The sequence below is a fragment of the Rhineura floridana genome, chromosome 20, assembly GCF_030035675.1.
Source record: "Rhineura floridana isolate rRhiFlo1 chromosome 20, rRhiFlo1.hap2, whole genome shotgun sequence".
NCBI lineage: Eukaryota > Metazoa > Chordata > Lepidosauria > Squamata > Rhineuridae > Rhineura > Rhineura floridana.
In genome coordinates this window covers 21,389,516-21,411,682 of record NC_084499.1, presented here as the reverse complement: position 1 = coordinate 21,411,682, position 22,167 = coordinate 21,389,516, and the positions used below count along the sequence as shown (strand labels likewise).

Here is a 22,167-nt window from a genome sequence, read left to right as displayed (position 1 = left end):
CATCTGCAAAACTGAGAGTCCATGTGGCTCTCTGGATTGAGGTGAACCAACAACCACACCATAAATTTAAAAAAATAGTAAAGAGAAAGACAGAAAAGAGACAGAGAGAGAGAACAAACAGGTGCAAAAAACCAGGAGTATGTCCTGAATTAGCTTAATTGTTTAAAATTACATCCTTCAACACACTTCTGTAACTGGTCCATTTAATCCAGTCCCAGCTATTTTGCAAGACTCTCTTCAAGAGGGAGGATTCATTTAAGAGGGCTTGCCGTTAATTTCGTGCTGTGGTACACCGCAGTTCAGAGCGGCACTCCCTGACCTCCAGATGTGCTCCAGACGTTGTGGACTCCAAGTCCCATCAGCCTCAACATCATATGGCCCTCCAGATATTGATGGATTGCAACACTCAGCAACCCCAGCCCATAGACCAACAGCCAGGGATGATGGGAGTCGCAGTTCAGCAACGTCTGGACGACCAAAAGGTTTGCCACCCCTGATCTACTGTTACAACAAACACAGTAACTACAGTTCTCTGCAGTTAGGGATGCTCCATCTAAACTGTTACAAAAAGACTTCCTTAAAGCACTTTTTAAAATAAGTTAAATAATTCTTACAAAAACAGGATTAAGGACATGTAACTGGAAACAAATTTCTTCAATTGTGTGTGCGTGGGGCGGGAATGCACCCATCAGCATTTTCCAAGATTCCATTTTGGGTGTGTTCTGAAGACCCTGACATAACGGGCTGGTTTATAAGCATTACTTGTTTTCTGATATGGTGGATTAATCTCCTGGTCAGAAAAAGCATTTTACTTTTATAAGCACACATATTCCATCATGGATGGATGGATGGCTTGAGCCGCTGAGTAGATAAACCTCTCTGTCTATGTAGACAAGGATGATGCCCAGGGCGGTGGGGGGAGGAACAGAGAGGGGGGGGGGAAATCACACACCAATCTTCATCTGTTACAAAAAAAATCCTCACCCCTTCCAATATGTGAGATTAATCACTGTGTCAGAAAAGTTAACTGTAATGCAGACTGTGTGTGTGTGTGCTTTACCTTATAAAAGAAAAAGTCAAATGCTTTAAAAACAAAGTACTTACAAACTGGAGGCCTTGCTTTTCACCAGACAGGGTGCACAATCCACTACAGGTACATCTGTAAATTCTGCAAAGCTTCTCTCTAAAACTTTCTGCGTTTGCTCATGAGCTATCCTATCCTGGTCCGTCAAGGATTTCTCTTTCAGCTGTGAGCTACAGGCGCTGTTGGGGACTGCACATTCCTCCCAACAGGTGCTGCACACCTGGATTTTCCCTTCCTCTTCCCCAGCTGGGATCTCAACACGCAAAAGTCCTGTGCTAACTTTGACCTCTCTGCCATCACCTATGTTGGGCCCCTGCAAGGGAGGACATTGGCTGGGGTCCACACTACAGCAAGGCTCCAAAGGTTTAGTTTTTGCTAGACTTACAATACATGAAGTGGCAAACTGTGTTTTCTCATGTCTTTCCGTTACACAGGGATGCACCCCTTCTAAGGATAAAGCTGCCTCTCTTACTCCTGCCTGACATCCAGAACTTAGGATCTTTTTTTGCAGAATTGCTTCACACCTCTTGCCAAGCAAATCTGCAGCCAAGACGCCTCCCTGCTTTTTGAACAAGGCCAGTTCTTTGCTCTGCCTCTTCCCCAAAAGCACAGACTTCTTACTCCGAGCGCTTTTGAGACCTGCTATAAACTTGCTGGAAATTTTGAATTCATACGGGCTTCTCCTTTTGAACGGAGACAAAGGCTTAAAATAATTTTGCAATTTACAGGTCTCGGCTCTTCCCTTCCCAGGTGGAAGGTTTCTCTGGTCGACCTTGCCATCACAGGCAACCTTTCTCTGACCTGCAGTCCGTTTTACAGGTAAGCCAGCCCTTGTAGTCTGCACAACGCCTCGGCTTGCCTGCGACTTCGCTGTAACTTGGCCGCATGGGGCCTCTGCAAACAATACTGTGTGCTTGCCACTGGGAGGAGAAGCATTTCCTTCGGCCCTTGAAGAGCTTCTCAAGTCCATAACTGGAGGGACTGCCTCCTTTGCCTTTTCACTCTGTTCCGATAAGGCACCGCCTCCACCCGTGAACAGCTGCTGCTTTGGCTTAGATACAGCTGCTTGGGGTTTATCAACTCTCAGGGTGTCGACAATCTCATCAGCTCCAGGAGTCTCCATGGTGCTTGTGGAGTCTTTAGCCTTTTCTGCCAAGAACCTCTGGATTTCTTGCTCAATGCTGTCATCACTGTCTACAGAGCTGCTGTCATCAGTCAAGGATGTGGCGGCCCAAAGACACTGGTTGCTTTGGGCTTCCTCTTGGATTTCTGGCCCAGATACCAGTTTCATGTGGCGTTCCTTTTTAAATTCAAATGCAAACTGTACGGCCTTGGCAGTTTTTGGTTTCCCCTTGACGATGCTCCGAGGGCCTTTCATTCTATTCTCCTCCCCACCATCTCTTCTGGAGCTCAGGAGGCAACTCTTTAGCAAGGTGGGAGGGTTGGGTTTGCAGTCTCTTTGTCTACCCTCAAAAATGTGCATTTCTGTCTCGCTAAACCTGACTTTCTTCTTGCACAGAATTCTTTGGTCTTTGGATTTCTTCTTTAACTTCCGTTTGGACCTTAAGAGGTCTTTGATAGCTGTGTCCAGATCCTCATCGCTGTCCAGGGAGCTGCTCTTATCCCCTGTGCCATACTTCTGTTGACCCCGTGTTGCGTTTTTCACAAGTTCTCCAGTGCCAAGCAGCCCTTTTGACAAAGGCTTTCCAAAATCTATTGAACCAACAGCAACTAGAGTGTCTTGTTGGCACCCAGTTGCCCCTCCAGTGTCACTACTTTCCAGTCTGCTCACACCACCTTCCCCTTGGGATGCATCTGACAGCATCAGTTGTGTGTCTTGGCCCTGCCTGGCTATTTTGTTTCCCCCCTTGAGTTTCCTTCTGTGACTCAGTAACGATTTCAATGGTTTGGGGGGGACACGCTTGGAGCTCGCAGTCTGCCCATCAGGTGGTCCAGAGGAGGGAGGAGCTTGGACAGCATGCGAGGCCCTTTCAGGTTTCGTAACCAGCTGTCCTATTTGTGCTTTGACAGCCAAAAAAGCTCTGATTTCTTGCTCAATGCTGTCATCGCTGTCCACAGCATTGCTGTCACTTTCTTGTTGGGAAGGCGGCACATTCTGGGAGCAGAATAATGGATTTGTGGCAAAGGATCTGCTGTTGTCGCTTCCCATAGGGGGAGGTAGGATGGTCTTGGAGATGTCCAGGATAGCTTCTGCACACATCAGCTCAGCAGCAGTGTCCACTCGGCAAGAAGCCTGGAAGGCGATGGCGCGCTGGGCAAAGTCCTCTCCTGGAGAGAAGCGACTACTGGCTTTCGCTGGCTTGTTGCGAAGGGCACCAGGCTTATTTAATTCTGCTGGCTTTGAGCAGACTTGCTTCCTCTTGCTGCTTAGAGCTTTCCTAGGGATTCCTGGCAAGGCACTTTTCACCGAATGGGTTGTCAGGCTTGCAGAAATATCTTCTATCCCACCAGCCCTGAACTCTTCCTTTGGAATAGCAACATGGCCTGTTTGGGGGCCTGCTGCTTTCCTGGTTTTCTCGAGCTGGTAGAGCTGAATAGCTTCTTCGATGCCATCGTCGCTACTTGAATCAGACATCTCTGCCCTCTGAAGTCTGTGCTCTCCTCCGACTTTCCAAAATGTTTGCTTTTGTTCACCTGCTTTGCTTGGTTCCAGTGAGGCTGAACGGCCAGCCAACGGTGTTTTCAAGGGCGATTGGCTTGTTGTTTTGAAGTCAGAAAGTTCTTCATTGGTCTTTGAAGGAGCGCTGGCGCCTTGCAGTTCAGGATGCCGCCTTAGGAAGAGCACCTTCCCCCCTCGCTTCAAAGAACTTTGGCGTCCCCTGGTTGCCCCTTCTCTCCGGCTCCTAGCTGCCAACTTCTCTTGTGTTTCCTTCTGATCAAGTTGGTTATTCCCTCCAGTTCGACTCTTCTTGTCCGCCTGCTGTTTCTTCTCACTCAAGAACTGCTCTATCTCAGCTTTTATGCTCTGTTCAAAAGAGTCATCGCTGCTCACACTGCAAGGGGAGGAGATGTCCTCTCCTCCAAAGGAATCAGGAGCAAGTTGCTGCTGAACTGCATCAGCCTCAACATCCGCAGGAAATAAACTACAAGCTGCATCATGAGAAGGAAGCCCCTCTTGGACAGTCTCACCTCCAACTGGACCGTGCACACTCTTGGCGTCACTCGGCAGTGACTGAACACTTTGGCCTTTGTTTTTCAGGTACTCTTGAATAGCTTCTTCTATGTCTCGATCAACAGAATCGTCACTATCAGAATGCAACAAGAGGGGCCCAAACTCCGAGGCATCTTCCACTTCCATACCATCAGAGTCGGCAGGGCAGTTACACTGGGCGTATTTGATGCGTCCTTGCAGCATCCTGCCGCTGGTCCTAAGTTTGGCACTGCTAGCTTTAACTTCCTTCTGCTTTTTCTGCACGATGCAGCCATATTCGCTGCAGCTGGAGCCCAAGGACGCCTCTTCGCTTTGCAGGTTGTTTATGATCATCTGAACTTTGGCACTTACGGCCGTCCTAGCGATGTCATCTTCAGATTCCGAGAAGCAGACAGGGTACCTGCAGCTCCTCGACTGGGCGAAGGGCTCCCATTTCCTCTGAAGGGCCACCAAAGGAGGGGTGTTCATAAGAAACATCCTAGCAGGTAACAACGAGGCCGTCTAACGTACTGGTGTTCAGGCAAGCTGCTCCCCCGTCCTAACAGAAAAGGAAACAGGTAAGTGTATTAACACGTCTGCAACATCACAGTGACATAGAAGGTCCACAAACAAGTGTGTGCATGTTTCCCCATCAAGAATTCTACATGTGACATGTTTGGTATTAACTAACACCCTTTAAATAGCAGGTGCAGGGCTAGCAAATAAAGTTGCCTGCCTATATTTTTTTAAATCAAACAATTGTTCAGGATTCATTACCACAAGTTGTAGCGACAGCCACCAACCTGGTCAGCTTTACATAGGGATTAGACAAATTCATGAAGGGGACAAGGCTATCGGTGGATGCTAGCCATCGTTGCCATATTCTGCCTCCACTGTCAGAGACAGTATGCCTCTGAACACCACTTGTTGAGAATCAAAACCAGGAAGAGGGCTGTTGCGGTCAGGTCGTTTTTAGACTTCCCATTGGGGCACCTGGTTGGCCACTGTGAGGACGGGACGCTGAGCTAGATGGGACCAGAACAGGATCCAGCATTCTCTACTGTCACAGTGGCCAGCCAGTTGCCTATGGGAAGCCCACAAGCTTTTGTACTGGCCCAGTTTGTCCCATACTGTACCCCAGTGCCTAATAAATCCAGATTCCTCCTCTTGACGCTGTAGTCTTATCTACACATTGAGACTACTCAGCTGTAGCAGTCTACCGGAATCTCCTTTTATATTCAGGGGAAGGGCTGTAGCTCAGTGGTAGAGAATGCCCCATCAGCATCTCCATGTAGGGCTGGGGGGGGGGGGAAGACACACACACACACACACCCCTCTCTCTCTCCATCCAGGCAAGGAAGGGTTATTATTGGGCAAGGGCCGTAGCTCAATGGTAGAGCATCTGTCCTGCATGCAGAAGGTCCCAAGTTCACCCCCAAAATCTCCACGTAGTGCTGGGCGAGAATTCTGTCTGAAATCCTAGAGAGGCGCTGCCAGCCCGTGTAGGCAGTACAGAGCGAGATGGACCAAGCGTCTGACTCAGTAGAAAGCAGCTTTCAACCTTCCTCGCTCAATCAACTTGCTCTTCCGAACGATGAGGACTGGAGCCTTGCTTTATTTTCAGGGGAAGGGTTGTAGCTGAGTGGTAGAGAGCATCTGCTTTGCGCACAGGATGTCCCAGGTTTAGACCCTGGCAGCAATCCATTTAGGGCTGGGAGAGACTCCCTGCCTGAAACCCTGGAGAGCTGCTGCCAGTCAGTGTAGCCAATACTGAGCTAGGTGGACCAGTGGTCTGACTTTGTATAAGCTAACTTCCTAGGCTCCTGTTTAATTCAGCCCTTTATTCAGGACGATGAGGGCCAGGATCTTACTTTTCGTGTGTGCGGGGAGAGCTGTAGCTCAATGGGTAGAGCACCTTCTCTGCATGCAGAAGGCATGTCTAAAAGTCCCCTGTCTAAAAGCTTGGAGAGCCGCTGCCAGTCAGTGTTGACAATACTAAACCAAAACCCTGAGTCAGTACAAGGCAGCTTCCTCAGTTCCTATTTAAATCGGAATCATGAGGCCTAGCATCTTACTTCCCCCCCCCTTTTTTTGAGGGAAGGGACATCACTCGGCGGCAGATCGCCTGCTCTGCGTGCAGAAGGTCCCTGGTTCAATCCCCAATGGCCTCTCCAGGTGGGGTTGGGAAAAGAGCCCCTGCCTGAAACGCTGGAGAGGCGCTGCCAGTCAGGGTAGGCAATACTGAGCTAGATTAACCTATACGGCCTGGCTCCCTGCGTGTCCTTGCAGAAACATGCCCCAGCAACATACCCGACAGCCCAACTTCAGCAGGGGGAGAGCAGCAGCAGCAGCAGCATTGTTAGGGGTGGGGGGTAAGGGGGTAAGCGTGCCCCCCTCACCCCACTGCCTCTTGCAGCCCCCCTTCGCCTCTCCCCAAATCATCCCCCCCGCCTCGGCCGCCTCCCAAGGCCCTGTTGCCACGGCAACCGCCCGGGCCTACCACCAGCGGCGCAGCCTCCGCAGCAGGGCCCGGGCCAGCCTGGGCTCTGCGCGGCCGCGGCTGCCCGCTCGCGTCTCCTCTTTCCCGGGCAAGGGCGCCTCCGCCTCCGCCTCCGCCTCCTCCTCCTCCTCCGCCTCCTCCTCCTCCTCCGCCTCCTCACCTGCTCCGAGCCAGCGAGGAAAGGGGGCCCGGGTGGCTGGCTGGCTGGCGTGCCGGCGCCGGGGTCCCCGCAGAGGGCGCGAGAGGGACAGGCGCCGCCTGCCTGCCTGCCTGCCTGCCTTCGGGGAGGGCTCCTCCGGGCCGGGGGCGGGACCGCCGGGCGGCCCTCGACTCGGCGGCTGGGGATCCAGGCCAGGCCCGGCTGGCCCTGCGGGTCCGCCCACCCGCCTCTCTCTGCCTCTGTCTCTCTGCGCCGGCCTTGGAGCGGCCCTCAGCCGGCAGGAGGAAGAGGAAGGAGGAGGGCGGGGAGGGGAGAGGCGGCGCCGTCCGTGGAGAGGGGGGCGAGGAAGGAAAGGGTTAAAGGAGGACCCCCCCCCGGTCTTCCTGGCCTCTCCCGCCACAGGCAGACACTTAGGGGTCTCTCTCCCCACCCCCACTTCTGTTATCTCCCTCTGCCTCAGTTTCCCTCAAGGTGCCTGTGCCTCTGTTCCTTCCTAAAGGTGTCTTATTTTCATAGAATCATAGAATAGTAGAGTTGGAAGGGGCCTACAAGGCCATCCAGTCCAACCCCCTGCGCAATGCAGGAATCCAAATCAAAGCATTCATGACAGATGGCTGTCCAGCTGCTTTTCTTCTTACCTTTCTTTTCTCTTTCCTTCAGAGTGCCTGCTCGTCCTTTCCAATTTTATTTCAGTTTCTTTCTTTGGTGTTCTTCTGTTCCTAGCTTTCTTAGCTCTGCCTCAGTTTACCCCCAAATGCCCTTTTTCTTTCTTTCTTCTGCTGTGCTTCAGTTTCCCTCAAAGTGCTTTCCTTCCCACTCCTCCCTTTCCTTTCCTTTCCTTTCCTTTCCTTTCCTTTCCTTTCCTGCATTCTTTCCAGTGAAACTGAATGTTGGAAGGTTTATAGGCAAAGCAAAGGGGACCCTCCCCCCAACTGAGCAAATTGTTCCCACAGGAGGCAGTGGTGGCCACCAATTTGGATGGCATTAGAAGAGGATTAGACGGATTCATGGAGGATGGGGCTGTCAGTGGCTGCTAGCCACGATGGCTGCGTTCTTCCCATGTCACAAGCAGAAGGCCTCTGCATGCCAGTTGCTGGGAATGGCAGTGACGAGAGTGCGTAATGGGCATCTGGTTGGCCACTGTGAGAGCAGGATCCTGGACGAGATGGGCCCCTTGGGCCTGATCCAGCTGCCGCAGAGCTCTTGTGATGTTCTTTTGCCTCTCTGACCTTTTCTGCCCTCCTCTTTTTCTTTCTCTGGGCTTGCCATGTCTGTCTTTTCCTCACTTGCCCTCAAAGTTTTGGCTCCATCTTTCTTTTCCTTCTTTCACTCTAATTCCCCCTCAAAGCATCTTTCTTTTGTGCAAAACTGGGAGAAGGAAGTTGTGAAAAGGAGGCTTGTGTTTGCGGAAATGTACCACATGTGAAGCCTTTCCTGGCCTGGCAGTTCAGCATTGCGGGGGGGGGGAGGCTTCACCTGCTCTTGCTTCATGGCTGCCTGTAATGAAGAGGCTGCACCTCTTTACCCTGGCCTTTGACACCCGAGATGTATGTTTTTATTACCCATCCTATATTCTATGATGTTAGGTTGCTTTAAACTGTTTTAATTATGTGTTTTAAAATTGTTGTAATCTGCCCTGGGATCTCTGGGTGAAGGGTGGGTAATAGTAATAATAATAACAATAGCAGCAGCATAAGGAGAGACCAGTAAAGGTCCATCTGACCCAGTATCCTGTTTTCCACAGCAGCCCACTAAATGCCTTCCGGAAGCCCACAAGCAGGCTTCCTGATTATGCCGCACAGAGGCTCTCAAACTGTGGTCCGTGGACCACCAGTGGTCTGTGAGCTTCATTCATGTGGTCTGTGGCATGTCCACGTTAAATATTCATAATGATTTTTCATTGTATTTGATTGCTTCTTTTCTTTCTGCTGTTGAATTATAATAATATTACAATTTGAATTCTATGGGATGCAAATTGTAACGCAATAAGGAAGCAAAAGAAGCAATAAAAATACAATGAAAAATCATGCAGCATCTAGCACCGTGCATTACAATTGCGAAACAACAGGCAGAAAAATCATTAAGTGGTCCGCCATGATCACCGGCAATTTTCAAGTGGTCTGGGGCGTGGGGTGGGTGGTGGGAGTTTGGGAACCACTGATCTAGCATATCAGATGGATATTGTTTCTACCTGAAATTGCAAGCTGCCCTAATCTGCTCCCTCGGATCATTATCATCTTTTGCCTTGGGCAAAAGTCAATTATCTAAAGTGGGTTTTGTGCTGGAGAAATGGTCAAGAATGATTGACTGTCAAAATCTTTTGTGCCTGGAGGGTAGCAAAATCAGCAGATTTTTTTGGCAGGAATGGCTGCCTGCCAGGGTGTGCTGACTATATGCTACACTTCTTTTCCAGGGTTACAAACAGATGAGGCTCAATCCAGACGGATTTTTCAGGAGTGCCTCCTTGTCAAAACCTTTCACATGGATCACTGTCTCTTTCCCAGCGCCAGTGATAACAGAATATGATGGGTAGTGTTTTGGAATGACCCTGTTGTTTGAATTGTTTCCTTTCAGGATTGCTGTTATATCTGACAGGATATTGTTAAAGACAGCCAGGTCAACAAAACCTTCTGCCGGTCAGAATCTCTGCACTGCTCCAAATCTTGGATATTACTACAGAAAAACCGCAGTGTGAAACCCATTTTCCTCAGCAAACACATCAAATATGGACATGAATTTACATGCATATTTGTTTGTAGGTTTATACTTGCAATTTTGACCCCCCCCCCAAAAAAAGTCTTCAAGGTGCCTCAGAACAGCAGCGATAGAACACAGCAAACTACACAGGAACATGGCTAAGGTATAAATTTCTCCTTGTTCTATTTTATATGCGTAGTAATATTTGTAACTTTGCACAACCCTCAATAAAATATTTTTTGGGGAAAAAAGAAAGAATACGGTAAAACCGTTGTGGGGAATGTTTGGCCCTCCAGATGTTGCTGGGAGTTGTTAGGAGACCCTCAGTGGCAGAGCACCTGCTTTGCATGCAGAAGGTCCCAGGTTCAATGCCCGACATCTCCGGATAGGGCTGGGAGAAACTCCTTGTTTGAAACCCCGGAGAGCTGCTGTCAGCCAGTGTAGACAGTACTGTATAAGGCAGCTTCCTATGTTCCTAAGTACAGCTCCCATCAGCCCCAGCAAGCATGGACCGTGGCCAGGGCTGATAGGAATTTGTTGTTCAGCAACATCTTGAGGGCCAAGGATTCCCCGTGCCAGCAGTAAAATATGAAATCGGATCCATAAAACATCAGCAACGAAGATCAGTAAACGTTGGAGGCCAAATCTACAACACTGAGTCTTGTCAGGATAAGCAATGAAGGCCTGAGGAAGCCAATGATTTTCAGGTCCCCCTAAATTTTAGGGCCTAAAAGGGCTGAAAGCACATAGGAACAAAGGAAGTTGCCTTCTGCTGAATCAGACCGTTGGTCCATTTAGCTCAAGTGTCGTCTACACTGACAGGCAGCAGCTCTCCAGGATTTCAGAGTGGACATTTCCAGCCCTGCTTGAAAATGTGGGGGGTTGAACCTGGGACCTTCTGCACACAAAGGAAATACTCTGGGCTGCTGACTTTCCCAGATTTCTGGTGCATTACTTTTAGGAGAGAATTCCACAAAGGCGCTTCCCTCTGGTATCTCCTAAGGAGAGATCACCTGAAGAAGAGCGTCATCTCCTGGTCTTAAATTGCAGCGTGCGTGTACAGATTCCAGAAGGTTCCCTCTCAGATACCCTGGACTGCATAAGGCACTAGTAAGCCAACACGTTGCCCTCCAGATGTTGTGGACTACAACTTGTATCACCTTACATGCCAGCTGGGGCTGATGGGAATTGGAGTCCACAACATCTGGGGAGCAGTAGGCTGGCTATCCCCAATAAAGAAACGTAGATTCTGGCTACATCTGAAGGGCCGAAAGTTTCCCGCATTACAACTCCTGTCATCCATCCCTGGGCACTGGCCATGCTTGCTGATGGGAGCTGTAGTCCAGCAACTTCTGGAGGGCCAAAGATTCCACATAGCTGTTGTAATGCACCTTGAATTTAGCCTGGAAAGTCAGTTGCAACCAACAGACCATACGGTGCATTACGGCTGTGAAACGAAGAGGGTACCGGGACATGCAAATCAGTAACTGGACAAAGTTGAGCTCAGTTCTGAAGTTAAGCTATATAATGTGGCCCCTGTTCCTGAATGTGTGTGTCTGTGTGACCTCAGGAGAGGGAAAAAGAACCCGCAATTGGGCTTCTTCCCTGAATGTATTCCGCAAAGCCTTGAAGACCTGGCTTTTCAGACAGGCCTTTGGGACTTCCGGGGAGGGTTAATTTTCAGGACTAACTGCCTATTACTCTGAACTGTTATCATTCCTATTTATAGTTTCCTGTTATATTGTATTTTATGTGTATTTTATTGTGCTGCATTTACTGCAACTGATTTGTACGTCGCCTAGAGTGGCCGTTGGCCAGAGAGGCGACACATAAATTAAATTATTATTATTATTATTATTATTATTATTATTCTGAACCATCAGGAAGCCATTGCTCCCAGGAGAATTCTAACTTAGGGAGAACGATTGAGTTTGAGACATTTCCTCAACATTTCCTGAGTGCATTTCCTCAGGCTGCGCTTCACACAAAGCCATTTTTGGACCGGCTATACGCCTAGATAGTTCTGTGACTGAAACCATTTTTGAGTTTTGCTATGCATGCTGAAACGAATGCCTGTCAGAATCTGGTACCTGGACAGCTAGCATCTTTTTCTTTGGGTAATAAACATTATATCTAAAGCAGTCTTTCTTAACCAGTTGCACTCCTGATGTTTTGGACTCCAACTCCCATCATGCACATCCAACATGCTGCTGGAGTTGATGGGAGTTGTAGTCCAAGGCATCTGGAGGTAGGTTGGAGAAGGCTGATCCAAGGGAAGGAGGTGAATTTTGCTGAAGCTGCCTGAATTCATTTAGGAAGTTTAGGAAATACATGTCTGGCCACAACAGACATGAACCTCTAATATAATTTCTCAGGTGGGACTTCTCAAACCTTTGTGGTAAATTAATAAAGCAAGTATATTGGAAACATGCTTTAGAAAAAAAGATAAGGAAAAAAAGCAGAGCTTTTCAGAATGAGACATTCTGCCCTAGGTGCCAAAGGCTTCCTTTTGGTCAATCTTGTGGGTCTGAATAATTCCTGCAGAGTTGCTTTACATCATAGGAGCCACAAGCTCTTGAGCAAAAGAAGCCCAATTGTTCAGTTAGATAATTCTCCCCCTCCCATTCCAAATAATCCCTGCCCAGAGCCACAGGGACTGATAATTAAGCTAGCTCACGTTAATAGCTGGCATCCTTGTTTAAATTACTGGAATCAAAGGAAAACATAGGTGGCTTCTAAATGAGCTGTTTCCACTGAGATTGTACCAGTTTTGACTAGGGCTGGTGGCCAAGTGAGAGAGATTGGGCCTCCACATCACATTAGCTGTGATTAGGCTACTGGGAAAGAGCTATTGATTCTGGGAGCTTGAGCGGGGGCGTCTCAGATACCCCTGGTTCCTTTGAGGCCGAGAGAGAACGGGAAATGAGAGGCAACTTTGGCAGGGTTTGCAAGGGGACTTGTTGCCCAGGGTCCAATAATTTTTCCACTTTTCGCCTCTTCTTTTAAAGCATCCACGGCTTTGCTTGTGCCTCTGCAAAGCCTCGTGTTTCACTCTGTTCGCTGGAAGGGCTTCCCAGAGGGCAGAGCACGTCAAGTTTTGTTTCCAATTACATTCCCTGAATTTCGGCTCTATTTTAAGGGCTTGTAATAGGTCTGTTGTAAAGTTCCAGTTTGGCAGAGGTGGGCAGGTTTTGTGGAGCCAAGAAATGGGGGGGAAAATTGCAGTGAATGCCAGTTTAATATGGTCAGGTGTTGTGGCAACCATCTTTCTCATGGGTTGGGAACCCTTATTTATTTACTTATTTGTTAAATTTATCCTCCCAAAGGAGCCCAGGATGGCAAACATGCAAATGATAAAGCAATTAAACCATCTTTAAAAACGGGTCTAATGAAGATGCAGTCTGGGATAAAAGTCTCTACTGAAAAGGCTTTTTGGAAGAGGAAGAGGTCTTCAGTAGGTGTGGAGAAGACAACAGAGACAGAGCCTGCCTACTATTTAAGGAGGAAGTTCCAAAAAGTAGGTGCCATCACACCGTTTCCTACAATGTGCAGAGTGGACCTCTTGATGAGATGGTATCAGCAGGAGGACCTCTTGCCACAGTTTGCCTAATGATAGAGCTGACACAGGATAATATTGCAAGGTTGTAATCAAGAGAGGGCCTGCCCTATCATTAGGCAAACTGAGGCAACTGGCTTAGGTACCAGCAGTTGGGGAGGGGGAAGAGACAGTGTCAGCCCCCTGCCTGTTTTATCTTGAAACCCCCACTGACTACACTTCTGTTGACGGAGAGGTCTGTGTGCACCCCCTTGTAACTACCCTGCTGCACTCAGGTGCGATGGAGAGGAGGGCACTCTTGTCGCCAGCCTTGAATTAAGATCCAGCTGCCAGCCCAGTCTGCTTCTGTACATGGAATGACATTTGGGGGCACCATCTTGTCTTTTGCCTCCAGCGACGAAACCTCTTAAGCCAACCCTGCCTAGAAATCGCACCTGTTTGCGTTTAAGAACTGGTACAGGGTACTGCAAGGCTGGGCAGAATGTAATTCAGGATCTCCTGGCAGATCTCTACATGGTGTGCAGGAGATACAAGCAAGGTTTATTTTGTTTTTTGTGTACTTCCAGTTGGTTTTAAAAATAAATTAAGGGAAGGAGCTGTTGCTCAGTGGGTAGAGCATTTGCTTTGCATGGGGAAGGTCCCAGGTTCAATTCCTGACTTCTGCAGGCAGCGCTGGAAAAGACTGAAACCCTGGAGAGCTGCTGCCAGTCAGTGCAGACAATACTGAGGTAGATGGACCAATGGTCTGATTTGGCAGAAGGCAGCTTCCTATGTCCCTATATAGCCCAGCCCTTTATTCAGAACCATGAGGACTAGAATCTTACCTTACTTTTAGGGGAAGGGTCATAGCTCAGAGGTACTGGATGTCTTTGCAGAAATAAAACAATTTAACAAGAAAAAGAAAAACCTGCTAAAAACAGTTTAAAACATTCCAAAACAGAAACACAACTAAAAACATTCTGAAAACACAGTTAAAAATATTGTAAAATATAGTTAAAATATTTTACAGTTGTGTGTGGTTCTGGTGGAAGCCAAAGTAGAACTGAAAAGCTGGACATTTGCCTGTCCCTGATCTAGTGGGCAGAACATAGTCTGTGTCAGGTAACAGGTGAGCCAAGTCAAGCCCCAGACAAAAGTAATGAACCGCTCAAAGGGGACAGTTGGGTTAGCAGGAGATGAGTTTCCACAGACAGTCTCTCTCTCTCTCTCTCTTCATGCCACACTGGCCACCCTCAGGGGCAAGTCTGGGTCAATGAGCACCCCAGGAACGAGCACGATCCTTTAGGGCAGAGTAGCCAACGTGGTGCCCTCCAGCTATTTCTGGAGTTCAACTCCCATCACACCCAGACATACTGGCAGGGGCTGATGGGAGTTGTAGTCCAACAACATTAGGAGGACACCACATTGGCTACCACTGTGAGAGAGTAGCCCCATCCAGAACAGGCCGGATATCACCTTCCTGGGCAGGCAAACAACACAACAAAGCACATTTGGGGATGTTTTGACAGGCTGGGCAGGAAGCTCCCGATCCACAACAGTCTCTTAATCTGCTGGCAATATCTCTCCTGGCCACACGATGTCAGACTTTTATCAGAAACTATCTGGGGCTTCTGAATCTTGCTTTAGATGCAAAAAGGCTTGTCTCTCTGTGTCTCTGTCATCCAGTCCTATTAAGATCAATGTGAGCTGTTATCAAGAGCATTGCGGCTTGTCCAGAAGATGGGGAGACAGGTTAAGTGGACTGAGATGCTTCATTTTTACATTTGGAAGCATTTTGGTAGAGATGTCAGTTTTGGTTTCTCTTAGTTTCTCATTTTTCCAACCTTAAGTTCAGTTCCCCACATTTCCACATCAATTTGCATTTTTAAAGGTCCTCCTGAGAATTCATCATTTTCATTTAAATGTCTCCTAATATACACCTTTTGGCCTAATCTATACAGTTTTGCAAAGCAATTTCCTTTAATATAATAAATTGTGGTATGTTGTTTGCGCTAATATATACATTTCTCTGCACACTTTCCTCTAGCCTATGCATTTTTAAACACAGTGCTTTGCTGGAGAACTGTACAGTATTGCAAAATTCGAAGAACAGATTTTGAAGGATGGCTGCGTTTCGGTTTGCGTATTGTTTTGGGAAGTGCAATCTTGTTGAGTTTGCATTTAAATGTGAAACGAATCAAATATCTCCCCCATTCCTCTGCCTCCGATACAGTCTCCAGGACGTTATAAGAACAAAATAATTGGGCAGATAATGCACCCTAAAGACAGCTTTTGCAAACCTGTTTGCCAGGGCTATTTCAGATTTGCAGCAGCCCATGTCTTTTCACACTGGAATCTTTGTCCAGAGGGAGGGAGGGAGAGAGGGAGGGAGGGAGGGAGAGAGAGAGAGAATTTCCATCTCTTTAGCAGTGCACATTGGAATGGCAATTAAATTGGCAAGGGGATAGGGGAGTGTTTCCCCCAGCTAATTTTACTGCAGGTCATCTGATTTTAGTTGTCTTGTTATATCATGCCATCAGTCAGGGCTGGGGAACCCCTGCCTGAAACCCTGGACACTTTCTGCCATAGAATCATAGAACAGGTGAGTTGGAAGGGGCCTAAAAGGCCATTGAGTCCAACCCTCTGCTCAATGCAGGAATCCAACGTAGAGCATCCCCGACAGGTGCCAGTCTGTTTATGGTACTCCGATAGATGGACCAATAGTCTGACGACATAAGGCAGATTCTGACGTTCCTATTTAATTCAGCCCTTCCTTCAGAAACATGAGGATTAGAATACTTTTAGAGGATGGGCCACCATTCAGTCATTGGTGACTGGTGCCCAGTGCCCACTGGGACTGGTTGGGTAGGCGGCAGAGAGGCCAACAGGAGGTGGAGCCAGAGCCAGTTAGCATCATAGAATCATAGAATAGTAGAGTTGGAAGGGGCCTATAAGGCCATCAAGTCCAACCCCCTGCTCAATGCAGAGATTTGGTTCTCTCGTTTTTCTAGTCTTAAATTCAGCTCTCCACATTTCTGCAGCAATTTGGCATTTATTTCTCCTAATATAATGCATTCATGTATGTTATTTTCACTAAGATATTCATTTTATGCACATTTCTGCCTATATACGTCTTTGTGAACATTGCTTGGTTGGAGAATTGCATCGCAAAATTCAGATAAGAGCGAATTTCAAAGCATGGCTCTTTCAGAAAGTGCAAATTTGATAAATTTGATAAATTTGGCTTCAAATGCAAACTGAACTGAGTTTCTCTCCCATCTTTAGAGCCAATGATATGCGGAGGCAGAACCAATGACAGGTGGAGCCAACTCATGCTAGTTTTGCCCCCATCCTCATCCTCCCTACTGAGTCCTACATGGGGCCACCCTGAGGCTAAGGAGATGACAGGCAGGGCCACCCCCTGGGCTAGTTGTAAGCTAGAAGGCAGGCAAGTGGGGGCCAGCTGAGGACAGACTGAGGCTGGAGGGGGATTCTGTGAAGAATTCCATCATGGGACATCTTTATCACCCTGAGAGAAGAGAGAGACCACGCTGGCTAATGTGGAGGGATCTTTTTTAATTAATTCTCCCTCGTTCCACCAGGATAATTTATATGAATGTCACCATCACATCTGTTCAGAAGCAGAAGCAAGGGATGTCCAGCTGAGCAATAAAATTGCATTTGGAGCTGGTTTGTTTTCAGTGAGGAAAAGGGTCTTCTGCAGCAGCACTTTTGGTTATTATTGTTATCTTTATTATTATTGGTTTTCCAGACGCCTGAAAAAAGAGCAGGCTGGTCTGGATTCAGGGAATCTGGATTCTGGGCTAGGGAAGTGACTCTGCAAAATGAGGAAAGGATGTTCAAACGCCTTTGTTGAACTGGTCCTATGATGCAGGGTACAAACGTTTCTCTAGAGTCTAGATTGTAGGAGCCAGCTAGATATTCCACAGAGCAATCTTCCCAGATCTAGGGCCCACTGATTGATTCAATCCTCCAAGGATCATAGCTCAGTGGCAGAGCACCTGCTTTGCATGCAGCTTCTTATAAATGCAGCCCTTTATTCAGAACGATGAGGACTAGGATCTTACTTTATTCATAAGAGAAGGGCTGTAGCTCAGTGATACAGCACTTGATGTCCACGCAGAAAGTCAGTCCCTGGTTCAATCCCCAATGGCATCTCCAGGTAAGGCTGGGAGAGGCTCCCATCAGAAGCCCTGGAGAGCTGCTGCCGGTCAGTGTAGATGATAATGAGCTAGATGGACCCGATGGTCTGATTGAGTTTGAAGGCAACTTCCTGTGTTCCTACATTGGATTCTGGCTTTGAAAACCAACTAGCATAAAACTATTTGGAAAACCAGTGTGGTGTTGTGGTTAGGGTCTTGGACTGGGACCTGGGAGACCTGGGTTCAAATCCCTGCTCAGCCATGAAGGTCACTGGGTGACCTTGGAGGTCAGTGTCTGTCTCTCAGCCTAACCTACCTCACAGGGTTGTTGTGAGGATAAAATCAGGAGGGGGAGAACCATGTTTGTGGGTCACCATGAGATCCATGGAGGAAAGGTGAGAGACGAGCATCATAATAAAATAAACGAATAAAATTGTGTTGAGCTGCAACTCCCATCAGCCCCAGCCATAGCATGTCCAAAGGGCAGGGATGCTGGACGCTGCAGTCCTTAGAGGGCACCAGGTTGGAGGAATGCTCGGCTGTAGTGCCAGATTGGGACTGGGGTGTCCAGGGTTCAAATCCCCATTCAGCTTTGAAGCTGATTAAGTGACATTAAGTCTCTCCCTCAGCCTCACATACCTCACAGGGTTGCTGGGAAGATAAAATGGGGTGGTGGTGAAGAGAGATGTCTGTGTGTGCACTGCTCTGCACTCCTTGCAGGAAAGGTGGGATAAAGATGTAATTAAGGAAATGCGGATTTATTTGCTCATGTTTCTGGGAGGGAGGGAGGAAGGCTGATTCATGGATGCTGTAAACAGGGAGTGGGGGAGACATTTTATTCCTTTTGTTTTTAAATGTGAACTTGCCTAATTTGGACTTTTTTTCCCCTTATGGAATAAATTTTTTATATAATTTTAACATGCAGAACATGTGCGAACACACCCCACACCTGAAACCTAACCTGCACTTTTTGAAGCAATACGTGAATCCAAAACACAGCCATCTTGCGAAATTCACACTTCTCCAGATTTATTTATTTATTAGATTTATATCCCGCCGTTCCTCCCAGTAGGAGCCCAGATTTTGCAATGCACTCCTCCAGTCATGTAATGTGTACAAAGTGCATTCATTAGGGTAATGGATATATTCACATTATATTCGGGAACATTGCTTTGCAAAAATGTGTATATTAGGCAAAACTGCATCCCAAAAGGTGTATGTTAAGGGAAATTCACACTAAAATAATGATAAATTTTCATGAGCACTTTTTTTAAAAATAGTGTACATCCGGAGAAACTAAAATTCACCAGTATTTTGCACTAAAATGCTGGTGAATTTTCAGTACTTAAAAAAAAAGCGAACTGATGTGGTAATGTGGAAAACAGAATTTAAGTTTGGAAAAATGTGAAACTAAGAGAAATAGACATTATCAGATTCGCCCATTCCTAGAGAGGTGATGTTCAAACCCAACCCTCCTTGAAATATAAAGAGCTCCTGTGAGTTTTCTGCCTCCCCTCCAAGGAAACCAGCGATTCTCTGCACTCAAGCAACAGCAGCCCCTTGCTTTGTGGACCTCGTGTGATCAAAATCTGCCTCGCGTGCTATTTCTGGAGAATCTGTTCTCAGCACAGAGTGTCCTGGCAGGATGTTGCTGAAAAAGATGCTTGTCATTTCACGAACAGGAAGAATGCTTCCCCACATGCAGCCACCACCCATTCCCACGGAGATCAATGGGTTGCATCTCTAACCTCAGGGATACTTGGAGAAGACCCACTGAAATCTTAATGACCATGACTAACTTTGGGGAAGGGCTGTGGCTCCGTGGCAGAGCACCTGCTTTGCATGCAGAAGGTCCCAGTTTCAGTCCCTGATGGCATCTCCTGGTAAGGCTGGGAGACAGACTCCCTGTCTGCAGCCTTGGAGAGCTGCTGCCAGTCAGTGTAGACAATAATGAGCTAGATGGACCAGTGGTGTGACTCAGTATAAGAACTTCCCATGAGGAAAACATCAGTGGAGGCAACCCAATGGTTTTGGTCCCATCCGGGAGCCAAAGCAACCACCCAAGTGCAACTGACTGGCTCCCAAGTTGTGCTACCTGAGTTTGCCACTGATAAATTACTTGCTCTATTTCATAATAGGCCCTGCAGGGGTTCAGGCAGGGGACATTTGCAGCCCTTTCTGCAGATGCCATTGTGGATTGAACCTGGGACCTTCTGTGTGCAAAGCTATGGCACTTCACCTAAACATAAGGCAAGATTATTGTAAAAACAAAAACCTAAAAGATGTAGCACAAAAGGAAAAAGGGACAGGGAGGGATGAGGGGGGAAGCAAGCTCAGGAACCAGTGTAGTGGTTGTTTCTGTGGCAGTAGCAATGGTCGAGTCAGGAGTCCTAGTTATGGGGCGAGTAAGTGGAGCTATTCATCTGTCCACTGCTAAGGGACTACAGATTGCCAAGGGATTCAGGAGTGGCGGTGAGTCAGGCTAAGGCTCTGAGAGTGCAGCAGGTTCCCAACCTGGATGTTGCAACTGCTGCTTTTTGTAAATTGTATTGTTTTTACTGATGTATTTTTATATTTGTGTTTATTTTTTTTGTAAGCCACCTTGAGGGCCTTTTGGCCAAAAGGCGGGGTAGGAATCAACAACAACAACAATCTAGTTGTCATCTAGGAGCAGCTTTTCTTTTCTCCTGTTACTTGGGCCACTGAAAGCCGCTGCCCGTGACACTTCTGTGGATTCTAGTGGTTATTTTGACCCTACGCTGGGACAGGCAGAATTTTAGTAGTCGACACCACCTTCCGTGCTTTGCAAGCGTTCCAACAGTTATGACAGAAGAGGGACTAATTTAAGCCTTAATTATGCAAATGAGTCTTGATGGGAGTCTCAGCAGAGGTGATTTTCTTCCCTGCACCTTCCCTTCCCTCTTCCCCTCCCCTCTGCAGTGGCTGCCCCAATTTGCATCTTGAAATAACATCTGCCAGGAGTGATTTGATGGATTCTTTGTGCCAAATGCGCCTGGAAGTCAGAGCCACCTGCAGCCGACATCACACACAGGCCTCTGCCTTGATGGGTGACCAAGGTGATGTCTGAATGCCATAGTGTGTGTGCACCCAGGTGCACATGTGTAGTGTTGTCCTTCCACAGATGCAATTAGTCAGTGGGCCAGAAATGTGGAGATAACAGGCCATGAGCTGACTATAAGTTCATAAGGGCAGGAGGCATCCCTAGCCTTTCTGCAGATGCCAGTGGGGTTTGAAGCTGGGACCTTCTGCATGCAAAGCAGGCACTCTGCCACTGAGCTGTGGATGTTCCCTTAAATATAAAGTAAGGCTGTGTAGACCACCATACGCTTAAGGTACATTTAAAGCACATCCTCCCCTTCCCAAAGACTCCTGGGAACTGTAGTTTGTTAAGGATGCTGGGAACTGTAGCCAATGTGAGGGGGAAACTATAGCTCCCAGGATTCTCTGGGGGCAATATCTGCTTTGAATGTATGGTGTGAGAGCAGCCTTAGATTGTCACTAAGAGAGTTACACTTCAGTCCTGGAAGGGTAGACACCCACCATCTATTACACAATGGTCTGAGGACCTCGCTGCCATTTGAACACACTTCCTATAAACATCAGTTTTTGGAGGCTTGAATGGCTTATATCGATTTCTATTTTAAAATCAAGATGGATGTGTTGATGGCTATTGTATTCTCAGTGTGAGCTGTTTTTTCTTTCACTTCCTCTTTTTCTTTTTTTCTTCCTTTGTTACATTTGTTATAAGATTCTAGTCCTCATAGTTCTCAACAAAGGGCTGAATTAAATTGGAACATAAGAAGCTGCCTTATACCGTTGATCCATCTACCTCAGCACTGTTTATACTGTGGCAGCATCTCTTCGGGGTTTCAGACCAGAGTTCTTCGCAACTCTAAGTGGAGATGCCAGTGTGGACTGAACCTGGCTCCTTCTGCATGCAAAGCAGGTGCTCTGCTGCTGAGCTATGGCCCTTCCCCTAAAAATAAATTAAGATTCTAGTCCCCATAGTTCTCAGCTCCAAAGGGCTACATTAAATGGGAGCCATGGAAGGCAATTGGTTAATCTAGCTCCATAGCGTCTACACTGATTGGCAGCAGCTCTTCGGGGTTTCAGGCAGGAGTCCTTCCAAGCCCTAACTGGAGCTGGCAGCTATTGAACCAGGTACCTTCTGCATGCCCTGCTGCCACTGTGTTATGGCCTTTCCCCGCAGGGCCACCTTCGCAGGCAGCTGTCCTTGCATCCGTCTCCTGTTTCCTGAAATAAAAGCAGGAAGGTAAAAATGAAAGCGCAGCCATTTCTTACTTCCAACACTTGGCAGATGTCTGCCAGTGGGAGGTGGGTGGATGGCGGGCAGGCCAGGAAGACATTGTGTTTCCTCGTGTCAGACCCTCCCCGCCGCTGATGCAGGGATGCAAGTTCTAGCTGGCTCGCCTCTCCGTTCCACACCATCATCATATTAACCATCTGGCTGCGGAAAGTCATAAGTAGGGATGTGGGAGAAATGTGGTTCCGTTTGCATTTGAAGGCAAACCTGCCTAATTGGCACATTCTGAGACAATGCCTGAACCCAATCACAGCCGTCTGTTGAAATTCAGACTTCTCTGCATGTTGCAGTGCAGTTCTCTAGCCAAGTCGTGTCTACAGAAATGCATGCACCAGGGTGAAGAGTGCATACAAAGGCATACATGAGTGAAAACAACACACAAAACTGCATTGCGAAAAATGTTTGCTTTGTAAAAATGCATATTAGGCAAAGTCATGTACCAAAATGTACTTATTAGGGTAAATTTCCTCTACAATGCTGATAAATTTTCATGAGGACTTGTCTTTTTTTTTTAAATAATCACAAAACAAAT

At 47.5% G+C, this 22,167-nt stretch overlaps 1 protein-coding gene and 1 long non-coding RNA gene across 4 annotated transcripts in view; one reads left to right on the top strand and one right to left on the bottom strand.

Moving 5' to 3' along the window:
• Positions 1–7,205, bottom strand: part of PPP1R26 (protein phosphatase 1 regulatory subunit 26) — a 16,583-nt gene extending 9,378 nt beyond the window's left edge. Inside the window, exons 1-2 of one of the 3 annotated variants that reach the window (XM_061604498.1) lie at positions 6,896–7,205; positions 1,105–4,794 (exon numbers count right to left, since the gene is read on the bottom strand). In XM_061604498.1, coding sequence (XP_061460482.1) covers positions 1,105–4,733 — 3,629 coding nt within the window. In that variant the 5' untranslated portion in view covers positions 4,734–4,794; positions 6,896–7,205. Of the gene's footprint in view, positions 1–1,104; positions 4,795–6,545; positions 6,636–6,895 lie in introns of those variants that run through there. The other 2 variants (XM_061604500.1, XM_061604499.1) reach the window with 2 other exon arrangements.
• Positions 6,864–22,167, top strand: LOC133374002 (uncharacterized). Its single transcript, XR_009759792.1, has 4 exons — positions 6,864–8,442; positions 9,470–9,755; positions 12,919–13,109; positions 20,231–22,167. It is a non-coding gene; the product is annotated as an uncharacterized LOC133374002 (long non-coding RNA).